The sequence below is a fragment of the Anopheles maculipalpis genome, chromosome 3RL (assembly GCF_943734695.1).
Source record: "Anopheles maculipalpis chromosome 3RL, idAnoMacuDA_375_x, whole genome shotgun sequence".
NCBI lineage: Eukaryota > Metazoa > Arthropoda > Insecta > Diptera > Culicidae > Anopheles > Anopheles maculipalpis.
In genome coordinates, this window is record NC_064872.1 from 86,046,820 (window position 1) to 86,059,599 (window position 12,780).

At 42.8% G+C, this 12,780-nt stretch overlaps 3 protein-coding genes across 3 annotated transcripts; 1 reads left to right on the forward strand and 2 right to left on the reverse strand.

Annotated features, from left to right (window-relative positions):
- The first annotated feature begins 336 nt into the window (after window positions 1–336).
- Window positions 337–1,000, forward strand: LOC126563319 (NADH dehydrogenase [ubiquinone] 1 alpha subcomplex subunit 5). Its single transcript, XM_050219952.1, has 3 exons — window positions 337–408; window positions 556–717; window positions 799–1,000. Exons 1-3 carry the CDS (start codon window positions 388–390, stop codon window positions 985–987), a joined length of 372 nt encoding a protein of 123 aa, XP_050075909.1. The 5' UTR covers window positions 337–387; the 3' UTR covers window positions 988–1,000.
- Window positions 1,001–1,264: 264 nt separating this feature from the next.
- On the reverse strand, window positions 1,265–1,700 carry LOC126563374 (uncharacterized). Its single transcript, XM_050220009.1, has 2 exons — window positions 1,587–1,700; window positions 1,265–1,514 (listed from the first exon to the last, which is right to left on the reverse strand). The coding sequence occupies exons 1-2, from the start codon at window positions 1,698–1,700 to the stop codon at window positions 1,290–1,292; spliced, it is 339 nt and encodes a 112-aa protein (XP_050075966.1). The 3' UTR covers window positions 1,265–1,289.
- Window positions 1,701–8,049: 6,349 nt separating this feature from the next.
- On the reverse strand, window positions 8,050–12,494 carry LOC126563558 (transcription factor dcp-66). Its single transcript, XM_050220203.1, has 8 exons — window positions 11,665–12,494; window positions 11,384–11,594; window positions 11,119–11,220; window positions 10,035–10,139; window positions 9,720–9,954; window positions 8,664–9,548; window positions 8,260–8,373; window positions 8,050–8,189 (listed from the first exon to the last, which is right to left on the reverse strand). Exons 1-8 carry the CDS (start codon window positions 12,492–12,494, stop codon window positions 8,050–8,052), a joined length of 2,622 nt encoding a protein of 873 aa, XP_050076160.1.
- Window positions 12,495–12,780: the final 286 nt, after the last annotated feature.

Consider the following 12,780-nt stretch of genomic DNA (forward strand, 5'->3'; position numbering starts at 1 on the left):
TCAAATAAACGATGTGCATCTATTAATCTTTGAAGCATTTGTAAGTAAAAACACTAGAATGATATTGTAGCGACATGAAAATTTTTCCGAATTATTAATTTTTCAATTTCCTTCCCAAAAACGATTTAATTTCTGCGTGATTTTCAGAATTGAACAAAAACAATCACTGCTCTCAACTGACACGTGTAATCGCTACTGCAGTTGACAGCTGTTTCTGTCAGAGAACTGACATTGCTCCTGTGCGTGTGTGTAGGGGAAAAAAGAAAATATTATTCTACGAGCATCTTTGTAAGGTTTTTGTGCAAAATTTAGGATAATAAAACTAAACTTTACGCTCTGAATAACGCCCACTTTTCTCTCTTTTAGCCGTAATCGTTTCTTGGCAATATGGCCGGCGTTATCAAGAAGGTTAGTAATTCTAGCTAACGACGCAATCGAACGCGACGTGCCTTGGTTCGATGTCGAATGAAACTTAAATGATTATGTCACAAATTGCCGGCAGTGGGGAGCATCTTCTAGCAAACTAACCAATTTATACGCCCGTTTTTGTTTTAGGCTACCGGGCTGACTGGTTTGCATGTGGCCAAAAACCCACACCACACGCTGACGGCGTTGTACAACAAGATTCTGCGTGCCGTCTCCAAGATGCCACAGGATGCTGCCTATCGACGATACACCGAGCAAATTGTGTCGGAGCGTGCTAAGATCGTTGCTACGGTATGCCAATTCGATCTTCTCTACACCATTATGGAGTCCGTTCTTAAATGCTCGTGTTTTATGACTCCTTCTTTTTTTCAGACACCAAACCTGCTTGAAATCGAGCAGAAGATCAACTGCGGTCAGGTTGAAGAGTTGATAGTACAGGCAGAAAACGAACTAACACTCGCGCGCAAGATGCTCGGCTGGAAGCCATGGGAACCGTTGGCTAAGCAAGCACCAGCAAGCCAGTGGGCCTGGCCACCAGCCAACCTGCCCGAATTGAAGTGAAAAGCGTCCTTCATTCTCTCGTAACTGTCCTTCGATTTTCCCTTCCCTCATCAGAGTTAAGCTTGTAGGCAAAGATAAGCAATTGTTAGGGTCGCGTTTTTCGGTGTAAATAAAATCAAACACGGGCGGCCGATGAAGAGTAGCTAAACGTTACGGTTTAATTTATCCTGACTGCTATATAAAACACCATGATGACTGCTCCAGTTAGGCAGGCCCTCCATCTATCGAGTGAAAACTATCTTCAGCTTCAACCTATAATCGCGGCCTGTAGCCAACGATGACCCATGGCGAAAGGGACAGTTTCAGTAACCGTGCGAGAAAGTCAACAGTCCACTAATGCGCGCTTTACCATCGCCCGACAGTCCACCGAAATGTTGCGTGTAGCTTGCCGAACCATCCAGCTTAGTGTTTCCGCTCTGGCTCTTCCACAGACTGGCGATCGCTTCCGCATTAACGTCCGTCCCGTAACCATCCTCATGTGTGGCACCAAAGTTTAACGAAAACTGGCGTTTGTGTCGTGGTTGTGGCTGTTCGTTCGTACGGGAGAAGGTGAATTCGTTTAAATCACACTACAAGGACCACTTGCAACAAACGCTTACCGCCAACATTGATCCATTATGTTCCACCTTTCCCAGCGATTTGGCCTGGCTGTAAAAGGGTGCCAAAATCACCAGCAAAGCGTACAGTAGCACTAAACTTAAATTAAAATGCATCACGAAAAAGCTTTCTTTCGCCAACTATTCCCAACTCTTCCTTACTACAACTGGTTGATGTGTATTGCTGTTAAAAAAAACCCGATCGATCGATCTTTTACGACTGACGCTTCTGCGTATGGGAATATTTGTTATACATATTTCATTCTACTGATAACAAAACGTACTGATCGCTACGCTACCGAGAAGGTTGCCTTACATTAGGGGATGATGAATGGGTATTCGTAAAACTTATCAGCACTTTAGTTTGCATTAACCGCCCAACTTAATTCGTGGCGCTTGTTTTTCAACGGAACGATTTCATCAAAATGTTGTCTTTTTAAATTTGAATAGCTCATAGTAAATGGCTCACAGTTGATCCCATCCCTGAGCTGATCATGCCATGAGAATGTCGCCCGAAAGACCCAGCCAGCCAAGTCCTTTTTGGGTTGTGCACATGGACAGATGAAGCGATGGTGTTAATGGCGTCACTTGAGTAGTTTCGAGGATTGTTGAGGCAGGACAAGACGCTTGATAAGTGAGTACTATGTTAGCATAAGTGTTTGATCAAGGACAGATCAGATCAGATCAGAGGACTCTGAACCTTCCGGGGGAAGTGGAATTTTGGGGTGAAAATTACGCAATTTATATTCAGAGATTGGAAAAATAATTCAACCAACAATCATTCGCACCAACAGAAGATATCCTTGATACAATCGCAAGGGGAGGACGAGAACGAAGACATTGGGTGGGTACATATAGATTAATGGATGAGCGTGAGGAAGGAGCATCAATGGCATTAATGAGAAGGGAGGCAATACAACAGGCTTGACCATGTGTGCGACAAGATTCCAAGGGTTTCAGATCCAGCAAGCGACAGCGTACAGGATACGACGGCAACGCTGATCCAGAAGTGCCAAATATATTGCGCATGACAAAGCGATTGAAAGTCCTCTGTATCCGCTCCACCATTGATGTAGCTTAGAGGGGATCAAATGATTGAGGCATATTCCAACGATGAACAGACTAGAGAAACGAACAGAGACGACTTCAAGCACCTGATGTCCGGCCGGTCAGTCCGCTTATAGGAAGATCCGGCTCTGGGATAGATGAGAGAATATCATAGATACTACCGGGCCTTCACTACGTATTTGCACATTCCAGACCATTTACCAATTTGGGTTAAGATGAGAAGTATAATTATTGACAACGATAAGAGAGGCAATAGTCGGAGTTGCTCTTCGGGACGCTTTTCATATTTTCATTTCTTTTTCTATTGCCGGATAATTTGCACAAAACACATAATGAAGAATTTAAACATCATGCGTGTATGAGATTTTTTTTCAATTCGCCAGAACAAAAAAAAAAGATTAAAACCCATGGCAGCCGACAAGACGCCTATTGGCGCGTATTGCACCTATACAACCGGGCAAAGGTGCCACATTTCATGGCCATTTCGTAGAAGAAAATATATTGTAGCGAAGGAGAATGTAGAACATTGCTATCTTAAGTTATTCGCAGGTTCTAGGTTTTTGGATTTCGGAGTTTGCATGCATCCCGGAGTTTGCGGGCACACCGGATTTTGCGGGTGCAAAGGTAGGTTCTACCGGGCCTTGACTAGTTGAAGTAAAATTCACCTTTATTGTTTTCGTGTTCGTCTTTTGTTTAAGACTGCTTTTATGTATCCATTATCGTTAGCTGATAATTATAGCAAAGTAGAAAGTAAAGTCAGTGTCGATTTGTTTTACTTTTACACACACTTCCACCTCTCTCTCTCCATCTTATGCACTCATATGTTGTTTGTGCCTTTTGTGTGTTTTTCCCTATTTTTTAGTTGACGGTTAACACGTGTTAATGTGTCTTTTTCGTTTGATTTAGGGATCATATTTTGTATCGGGTAAGGAAACAGCAGAGAAAACAGGTATAAAACAAACCGGAAAAGAGTGATTCCCGTTTTGCAGATCAAAACAAACTATTTGTACTGCATTTTTGGTAAGTTTGTGGCCTCAAATTTAAACACAATATAGAAGATGGGAAGAGAAACGTAGATCGTGTAAAAAACTTCTTTTTGCTAATAAACTAATTGGAACGTTGTTTTCTCGTTCTCTCGTTATCATGTGACACAAAATCCTCTAACACAATGATAATTTTTGTATTTGTGTATTCTTATTCTTGTATGGTTTCGTCTGCTAGTACGTTCCATCGTTTCCTCTGTCTCTTTGACTTTTGATTTAACTGTTTAGTTCCTCTTTTTTCTCTTAATCTCCCTTCTTTACTTCTCACACACCTTGGCGAGCAAACATCGAAAGAATAGAAAAACGTTTCGAGTTCAACGTTTCCTCGTTATTTTTTTTTTCCTGACGCAACCTTACCGACCAAATTCATTTTTAGCCTAAATCTTAAAATTATTACTTAGAATTTCTTTGTAAATTTTTGTTTTGCCCTATCTGTCGCTCGCTCATTCTGTTTTAATTTCTTTCCTTTACTCTCTTTCTTTGCATCTGTTTTTCACAACTATGATCCAATTTGTTTGTTTTCTTTTGTTTATTATTATTTGCCTAAAATATGTCTTAATTTTTGTTATACTTTCACTTTTGCTTTACATTACACGGGCGCTTACGCCATTCTACTTTCTCACTTTCTTTAGCTTTTAACCTAACTTTTCCGTTTCTTTTGTGTGTGTTTTTTGCTTTTTTTCTTCTCCACTTTCTGGTCGCTCATAAAACGTTTCGACACAAAGTTTTTTTTTGCTGTTTTCCAAAGAGTCACTTTCAATAGAGTTTTAGGATAAACTCAATCGCTCGCATAGAGCTGCTTGCTAGTTGCTATAGTTTTTTGCCCTATAAATGTATTATTTTGCGTTTCATTTTTTTATTATATCGATCGTATGACAAATGTATTAAATGGGTAAAATAAAACTAGATAGAAAAACGACGAAACAATACATTCAATTTTTGTACAGAAATGACAGAATAACGTAAGTCTAAATAAACTTATAACGAGGATTATCATAACCCTACGGCGGTTTGTTAGGTGTTTCAAATTAATTCTGCACTAACGAATGGTAGTGAAAGTAATGTTACAATTTCAACTTCACTCACAGTTTTAGTCACTCCGCTGTGGCGGTGATTAAAGGCAAAAAAACCAGATCGTTCCATACATTTGAACGTAAAATCCCTAACACGCCAGACCACCTGCTGCTCCTGGCGGCTACCCGACCGTTTTCTCCGTGTAATTGAGCAAACAATAAGCTTTGTCCCGCGACACGCTTGAGCAAGACGCGAAAAGTTTATCACAAAATTTTGCAATGTTGAGAAACGGGCTGGGCGCTGCAACATACGCAAAACACACGGCCAAACGCAAAAGCACCAAAAAGGGGATCGTTCGTTTGCACACCTCACAGCCCAACTCACAGGTCCACACTTTCTAGCTTCTTTATACGTTTTTTGTTTGTTTGTATTTTGCTTTCATTACTCGTTTACGATAGTTTATAGGATTGGTTTATTTTATTATTTGGTAGTAAGTTTACGTAGAAACGTGTTTCATGATATAGTTGTGTTTTATCGGGCTTATTTGCGTGTGTATTTGGGTATAAGAAATGAGCAAAATCGATATAATACGCTAAGGTAAGAGAAACAAGGCAGACGAAACACACCGAAATAAATAAAAGAATGAAATAAGAAAGGTAAACAATTCATATCCGTTATGTTTCGTGATGAATTCTGCTAACAAAAACAAACTGCCACAATGCTTCTAAATAGACTTTTTTTTAACCAAAAACGGAAGACATACCGTACAAAGTATGAAAAACAAACAACATTAATATAAATCGTGTTCGATAGAAACAAAAATACACAAAAAGAAAACGGTTTCTTTTGATTTTGTTCATAAACAAGGACTAACAAACAAACTTCCCCTTTAAACTGTTGCAAAGATATGGGATACAGTGCTGTGTTAAAATGTAGAAACACATTCTGCCATTGTGGATACTTGCGTAATAATAATTTACTTAGGTACGTCTCTACTATTCAATTCTATCATCCATCCTTAGCTTATCATCATCATCATCTTCGTTATCGTCAAAACAGCCTTTAGGAAACATTCAAATCAGCTGATTGATCCTGCTTTTGGGTACGTATTAGTGTCGGGTAAAGAAAAGAGATTATGATGCCAAATTTTCAACACAAAGATTTGGTTTTTTGTATGTAAAACTTTGTTAAACAGTTTTCGAAAGCGATCCTACAATTGGATCAATCCAGAAGACGATTTTGAGTCTCTTTTTGCCATTATGAACAAGCAAAAAGACGGTCAAAATACATTGGACTATAAAATAAGACCATTTAACACTTTTTACTCTAGTTTTGGACATGTCTTAATCACTTCCGATAAAGTTTTTAGGTTATAAAAAATTGTTACGTAATAATTTGGTCAGTTTCGGAACATTGTAGAGGTATCGAAAGCCGTAGTTTGAAAATCAGATATAAAGGTGGTCCTACACTACTGTCCGTCACTATATGTGTGCATTGGTCGGGCTGTAAGGGACACATTTCATTATTTTATTCATCCAACGAGTATGGAAGAATGGATAAAAATAAACAAATATAGGAAAGGATAGCAATTAAATGTAAGCTTATTACTTCTATCCTATTTAAGAGTCATTTGTGACAGCAGGGATTCAGTAGGCAGCAAGGAATCATCCGGATGAGATTCGGTACCCCGTCATGCGTCTTAAGAAAGCCAGAAGGAAGCATCAAAATTCTTGAACAAATGATTCATCCCGTTTGACAATCGAACGGCTGATGTAGTGACATAGACATCGTTTTAATAAGTCTAGTAATAAGTCTAGACTTATTACTAGTCCCCCGTAGTGAGGACTGACTATCCAACTACGTGGTATCGGGCAGTCTAGTAAGCCATTTCGATGGCCGGCATGACCTTAGCTTAGCGGTCGTTAAGCCAAGAAGAAGAAGAAAAGAAGTAAGCCATTAGATTGTCGGCATGGCCTCGGAGGTCGTTAAGCCAATAAGAAGAAGAAGAAGAAGAAGAAGTGATAAATAACTTATAGGACAGGAATAAGAGACTAGAGCGTCTCAGAAGAATGCGCTGCCTTTATTGACTCTTGAGGAGCAGAAACGAAAAGCTTGCCATTTAATTGTACCAAATAAAAACCCAACAAAAAGCATGTATATAACAATCCCAAATATTCGTTTTAAGCAGCCTAACGATCCGATTGCTTTATCATTATCAGCTGCTAGCTAAAATAAATTCATTTAAATAGCCCACCGGCCTAGGGTGTGAAAAACCACGAAAACTTGTTCCATTTTTTCATGTTGCATCTTCAAGTAGAAAACTACACCAAAGCTTCTATCTGTTCGCAGAGTGTTTGTTTGAGTTACAAAGTTTTCATTATTGTTTCTTTTTTTGCGTGTAAGCACGCAAAAAAAGACTATCTTATCTTGAAAGTGTAAAAAAGCCATTACAAACAAAAACGGTGCCTAATTATCTCGTCCTAATAGTAGTTTTAGCAATAGTAAATAGTACTAGTAATTGTAGCAGTAGTTGCTTGTGTGAACAATTCAAAATAGTAATACAAAATATACACAATCACATTTTAAACAGAGAGAGAGAGAAAAAAAAACAATCAAAAAGGCAAACAGTGTATCGCCACACTTTGTAGCACCAACGAGATGTGGGATGTATGATCGAGGATTCGTTTCCATCCCGAACCATATTATCACGGAGAAATATTTAGGGCAGATTTGGGGCTTGTTGTCGTACCGAGTAGTGTGACGACTACGCCTACGACGAGTCTCTCTTCTAAATGGATCCACAAATCGTTATCCTCCTGTTGGTCCGTGCTGGTGCGTGCGCGTGTGTGTTTATAATTAGTCTGTACTACGTTTTATCTTATCAAGCGATCAATCCCCGCTCGTATCAAATTGGACAAAAATTATCTAAATTACTGCCCTATCGCTCTGTCTTAACTATCGTCCGTACCAAACAAAAAAGTGCACAATTGAATAAAGTAAAAGTATAAAAAATACATAAACAAAAGAAAATGTGTAACTTATCACTAAAAAAAACAGCACTCACTATGTTCTGATCGCTCACAGCATTTCGAGCCAGAGTCAGTCTGCGGTGTACGGTGAAGCGTGTCGCCGAAATTTTCGATCCTTTTTTCACGTTTGGTGTGCTTTTTTTTGTTCGACTGTTTTCACCATCCCGTGCGGTGGTCGGAAGCCTGATAGCAAGTCACTTCCTTTCACAAGAGCGCGCATTATTATTGTGTTTGACAGGGATGGATGGCAGTATCTCAATGAACGAACGCCCGCATTTGCTGACCGTTCTAATGAGCAACATTACACCGTGCTTAAGATTTCCAATTGTTTTGTCTACTGTTACTCGGTCCCGGATTCGACTGTGATAGCATCTCTTGATACTGGCGCTGCAACTCGAGCGCACGTTGCATCTCGGCAAGCGATGAACCTTTACCGGCTGCCGATAGTGAGGCTGAGAAGAGATATTAAAGGAGAAGGACAATTAGATTTTGTTACCACAAATAACGCTGGCTTACACTTACCAGCTGCCTGTGCCATCGCGAGCTGATAGGAGTACAGCAGGGGCGAAAATTGCATCATTTGCGCCTGTAAGCTGTTCATGTTAAGGTTGTTTGTTTGAAGATTTTGTTGAAGTCCTGTTGGGAAAGAAAACGAAAGATCAGCTGCATTACTTTAACTGTTAAAATTGCAATGGATTGTATTGAAAGTTAATTAGATTAAATAGTTTTCAGGGATGTGGGACAGACATTAGGTGAACAGAGAGATAGAAAATCATGTTATTCTATAGATTAATACAATTATCTTCTTATTTTTGGCCTAACGACGGTCATTTTATGTCTGCAAACTTTTTTTAATATGATGTTCTAGATCAGATCGTTATGCCAACACGAAAACAAGAGTTTAAGTCCAACTACCATTAGCTCACCTCTAAAAAGCTGCTGATGTAGTGCCTGTACGGCGGCAGCCGCTGCCGTGGAATTGCTCAGATTGGCCAAATTGCCCAAGCTGCCAAAGTTACCCAGCGCACCGAGCTGTCCCAAACTACCCAGCCCAGCCAGTGCGGTAAGCTGAGCGGCAGCTGCTTCCGCTGTCGCGTTTGCCGTTGCACTGTGCCGGCTGGAGCGGGAGCTGGACGCGGGTGGCGGTGTCTGATGTTGGTTCGGTGGTGTTGGCGTTGGTCGGGGCGTCGGTGTGGGAGTTTTCGATTTCGAGGGCGCCTGCGACTGCAGATGGGCCGCATGCAGCTGATGCAGATGATGGTGGCGACTTTGCTGTTGCTGCTGCGCCTGCTGCTGTTCCTGCAACTGCTGCAACTGCTGCTGTTGCAGCTGTTGCTGTAGCTGCTGCTGCTGTTGCTGCTGAAGCTGCTGTTGCTGTAGCTGCTGGAGCTGAGCTTGCTGCTGGCGCAATTGTTCCTGTTGCTCCTTTTGACGCTGTTGTCGCTCCTGGCGCTCTTGTTGGGCGGCAGCGGCTGCTGCTGCTGCTGCGGCTGCTGCCGCTTGCTGCTGTTGCTGTTGCTGCTGCTGCAGATGCTGCAGTGCGACCTGTTGTGCTTGTTGTGCCTGCTGTTGGGCTTGTTCCAGTTCGCGCAACTCACGCTGCTCACGCAAACCGGGGGTTGAGGAGGGCGTTGGATGGATTTCGACCGGTGACGGACTGCTCTGGGCGGCTAGTCGAGCTTCTATTTCCTGCTCCTGTTGCAATGCCTTCACGAACGCCGTCTTGAGACGGTTAGTGTGTTCAGCCTTCAGTGCCTTCTTCACGTTGCTCGTCACGCACTGCTCGCAAATAACTTTAGGATCCTTTCCAACTGCAAAATGCGCAATGGAAGAAAGAGATAAAAACACAAGAGAAACAATATTAGAAATGGTTGTGTCCTACAACGCCCACCGCCAAAAATGAACATTGTGGTAGGCGCATCGATACATTTAAACCCATGGTGGTGGGTTGGAAGGTGACAAAAAAGGAAACAACACAAAACCTGGACTGTTCTGAAAAGTGGGATTTCCTCTTTTACCCTGTTTCTCCCATTTCCAGACGGGCGTAAAGTCGATCTTGCACTGCGCACACCGGTACGGTTGCTGCGGTGGGTTCGGTTTTTTGTCCTTCGTCAGATAGTCCACCACGTGCTCGAGCCCGAGCAGATACACGAACTCGATGTTGCTCGGGTTCGGCACAAAGTGCATCTCCGGTGGTGGCGGTTTTGGTGGTGGGATCTGAAAGAAGAAATTTAAGCGTCAGTTACCGCGGTCAAGCAACTGGTACCCTTCGGCAAGGAAACACTTCCCAAACCTACCTGGAGCAACGTTTTCTCCAACTGTTTGCGCAATGCCAACTTTGCAGACGCTTGCCGTTGTGCTTGGCTCTGTGGGTCTTCGCGGGTTGATTGGTCCCGATCGCGCTACAATTGAAAAAAAGGAAGAAGAGAAAAACATAATGTTAGAACGTTTGAAAGCAACCAAACTCCCCGAAGCAAGTGTTTCCTATTGACGAGCCGACGTTATCTTTTCATGACTCACGTTAGGGTCTTATCAGCATTAGGCGTGCTTTTATGCACAGAAACAAGCCAATTAACAGCCTTAAAGCTGGTAATGAAATCAATTTCATGAAACGTATTAGGCAAATGATGTAACAAAAGGAAAAGTAACTTGCTGTTGTGAGATTTCATACAATTGTTGAACGTTAATGTGTACATCATATGACAACACTAATGACATGCTTTTCTACTTGGACCATAAACTGTGATTTAAGGCATGTTGATGTATGGCACGTAATATGGGGTAAAAGAGTCTCAAAATAATGTGTCAACAGCATCCCTCATAGCTCCACGCCTACAGATCAAACTATTGCTTTTACGTACTGTTTTGTAGCATGATATGTGTTTGAAAATTTTGATAGCAAAAAGACAACATGAATAAGATATTATCGTCATTTGTACACTCAATATCGTTTGTAACGGGTAGAAATCTGATGGTGTCACGGCAGATCATAACGATATTAGGTTGTTGGTAGCGCGCCCCATTACGCAGAAAATCCATCACGATCGTCAGTGTGATTGCGACGATTCGGTTAACGATTGCGTCGTATGTAATGGGCGGTGGTGACCTCTAAAGCCATGACTGTCTGACACACGTGTAGATAAGAAGCCGGTGTTGGTATTCCTTCAAATAGGCTTCATTTAAACATGTCTCATCCAGTGTTTTGGGATTTTTTGAGCAATATAATCACATCCTAGATTCGTTAGCAAAGATGCAAGATTAATTAAATACGACGACCATCCAATTATCAAATTAACACATATATCGTTTTATACGACAAGCTTTTTAAAGTGATAAAAGCCATCGATCTAGAACTTTGCACTAAAAGGAAGCGAAACTCACCTTCAGCGATACGGGTTCGACAGTCGTACAGCTTATCTGGGCCGGTATGGGTGGCGTTGGTGTGATGGATACCGAGCTACTAAGCTGCCCCAGATTCTGGCTCTAGAGAATAGAAGAAGAAAGAATAACGCATACAAATATTAGTGTGGCATCTTCGGCTACAGTTTCGCATCGGGGGAAACGGTCCAGCAAATCCATCCGTAGTTGGAAAGGGTGGCAAATCGACGCGACACTTGGATTAACTTTACATTCACACACGACTCACATTGCGCTGCTTCATGGCCGCGGTGGGCGCATTGGTCGGTGTGATCGTCACCGATGGCGTGATGATGAGATTGGACGCAGCACGGCCCAACCCGATCGGTAACCGTTGTCCGGGACTGCTCGGCGTTAGTGTGGCCCCGCCCGGTAGCGAGGGCCTCTGCGAGAGGGACACCTTCGGTACGGGTGTGATATTTAACGGTGAACCTCGATTGCTGTAAATCATAGGAAAAGCGTGTGGAATATGAATCCCGTGCTCTGATAATTCAGAAACGCTTCACTTACTTGACCGGATTAGACATGGGTTTGCTGGAGGAAGAAGATTTCGAATGGGCCGGCAGTGGTACGGCATTCGTTGGCGTAACACTGAGCGAACCCTTCGTCAGGGCAGCCGGGATCGAGGCGAGCGGGTTCGGGAGGTTCGTGTTGCTAGGCGTTACGATCAGATTTTCCTTCATCATGACTTGCTGCGATTGTTTTAACTTTTTCAACAGCACCAACTTCGTTTCTTCACTGCGGAGTTCTTCGCGCAGCTTTCGAAGCCCTCGCTCCCGTTCGCAGATTTCGGCCGCCGTTAGTTCCTTGATCGGGTAGACCGGAGGCATCTCTTCGTCCTCGGACTCGGACAGTCCGGCCGTTACGCTTCCTGAACCTCCGCCACCACCAGTACCACCTCCACTGCCCGTGCTACCATTCTGTGATCGTCCGTTTACTTTGGCCGGAAGTAGTACGATGTCTGGCACTTCCGCATACGATTTAACTTCCGTACGGGGTCGCAGTACACGACGGCCCGGGATGGGAGATGTGGTGCCAGCTTCGCCACCAACACCACCAGTAGTACCAACTCCGCTGCCTCCTCCTTCTCCACCACTAGGTGTTGCTGGCGCTGGACTGAGAGCACTGCCTCCTCCAACTCCTCCTCCTCCACCACCACCACCCGGATTGCCAGCATGGGAGGATGACACAGGCGGTAGGGCGGGTGTTATGGTTAGCCCGGAGTTTTTCGCCAACGCTCGCAAATCACGGGCCGTAGCCGGTGTGATCGTGATCGAAGAACGGCCCGAACCGAGGCTCAGATCTACCACGGCCGAATCGTCCACCTCCATGCGTTCCATCTTCGTACAAAACGGCAACTTGTCACCTTTTCACTTTTTTTGTTTTTCTCTTGTTAATCTAATCACTACAATTTTTACACAATCTATACTTCGCTAACTGGTGTGGAAAAGGGAAAAGAGAAAGAAGCAATGAATTTCCCGTTACACAGATATACACATTCACACAGCGATTCACACATGATGACCGGGGCTGCTTGCTGTAATCGGGAAAGCCTAACAGAGGAGGGGACCACGTTTATGCACGTATTTCGTTGTTATTTAAAAAAAAATTTACGTTTCTTCTTAT

Coding starts and splice junctions, on each gene's coding strand:
- LOC126563319 (XM_050219952.1), top strand. CDS start 388: ATGGCCGGCGTTATCAAGAAG. Junction 409..555: donor TGGCCGGCGTTATCAAGAAG/GTTAGTAATTCT, acceptor TTTTTGTTTTAG/GCTACCGGGCTGACTGGTTT. Junction 718..798: donor GTGCTAAGATCGTTGCTACG/GTATGCCAATTC, acceptor TCTTTTTTTCAG/ACACCAAACCTGCTTGAAAT.
- LOC126563374 (XM_050220009.1), bottom strand. CDS start 1,700: ATGCATTTTAATTTAAGTTTAGTGCTACTGTACGCTTTGCTGGTGATT. Junction 1,515..1,586: donor ATAATGGATCAATGTTGGCG/GTAAGCGTTTGT, acceptor ACGAACGAACAG/CCACAACCACGACACAAACG.
- LOC126563558 (XM_050220203.1), bottom strand. CDS start 12,494: ATGGAACGCATGGAGGTGGACGATTCGGCCGTGGTAGATCTGAGCCTC. Junction 10,140..11,118: donor TCGAACCCGTATCGCTGAAG/GTGAGTTTCGCT, acceptor TTTCAATTGTAG/CGCGATCGGGACCAATCAAC. Junction 8,374..8,663: donor ACATCAGCAGCTTTTTAGAG/GTGAGCTAATGG, acceptor CTTTCCCAACAG/GACTTCAACAAAATCTTCAA.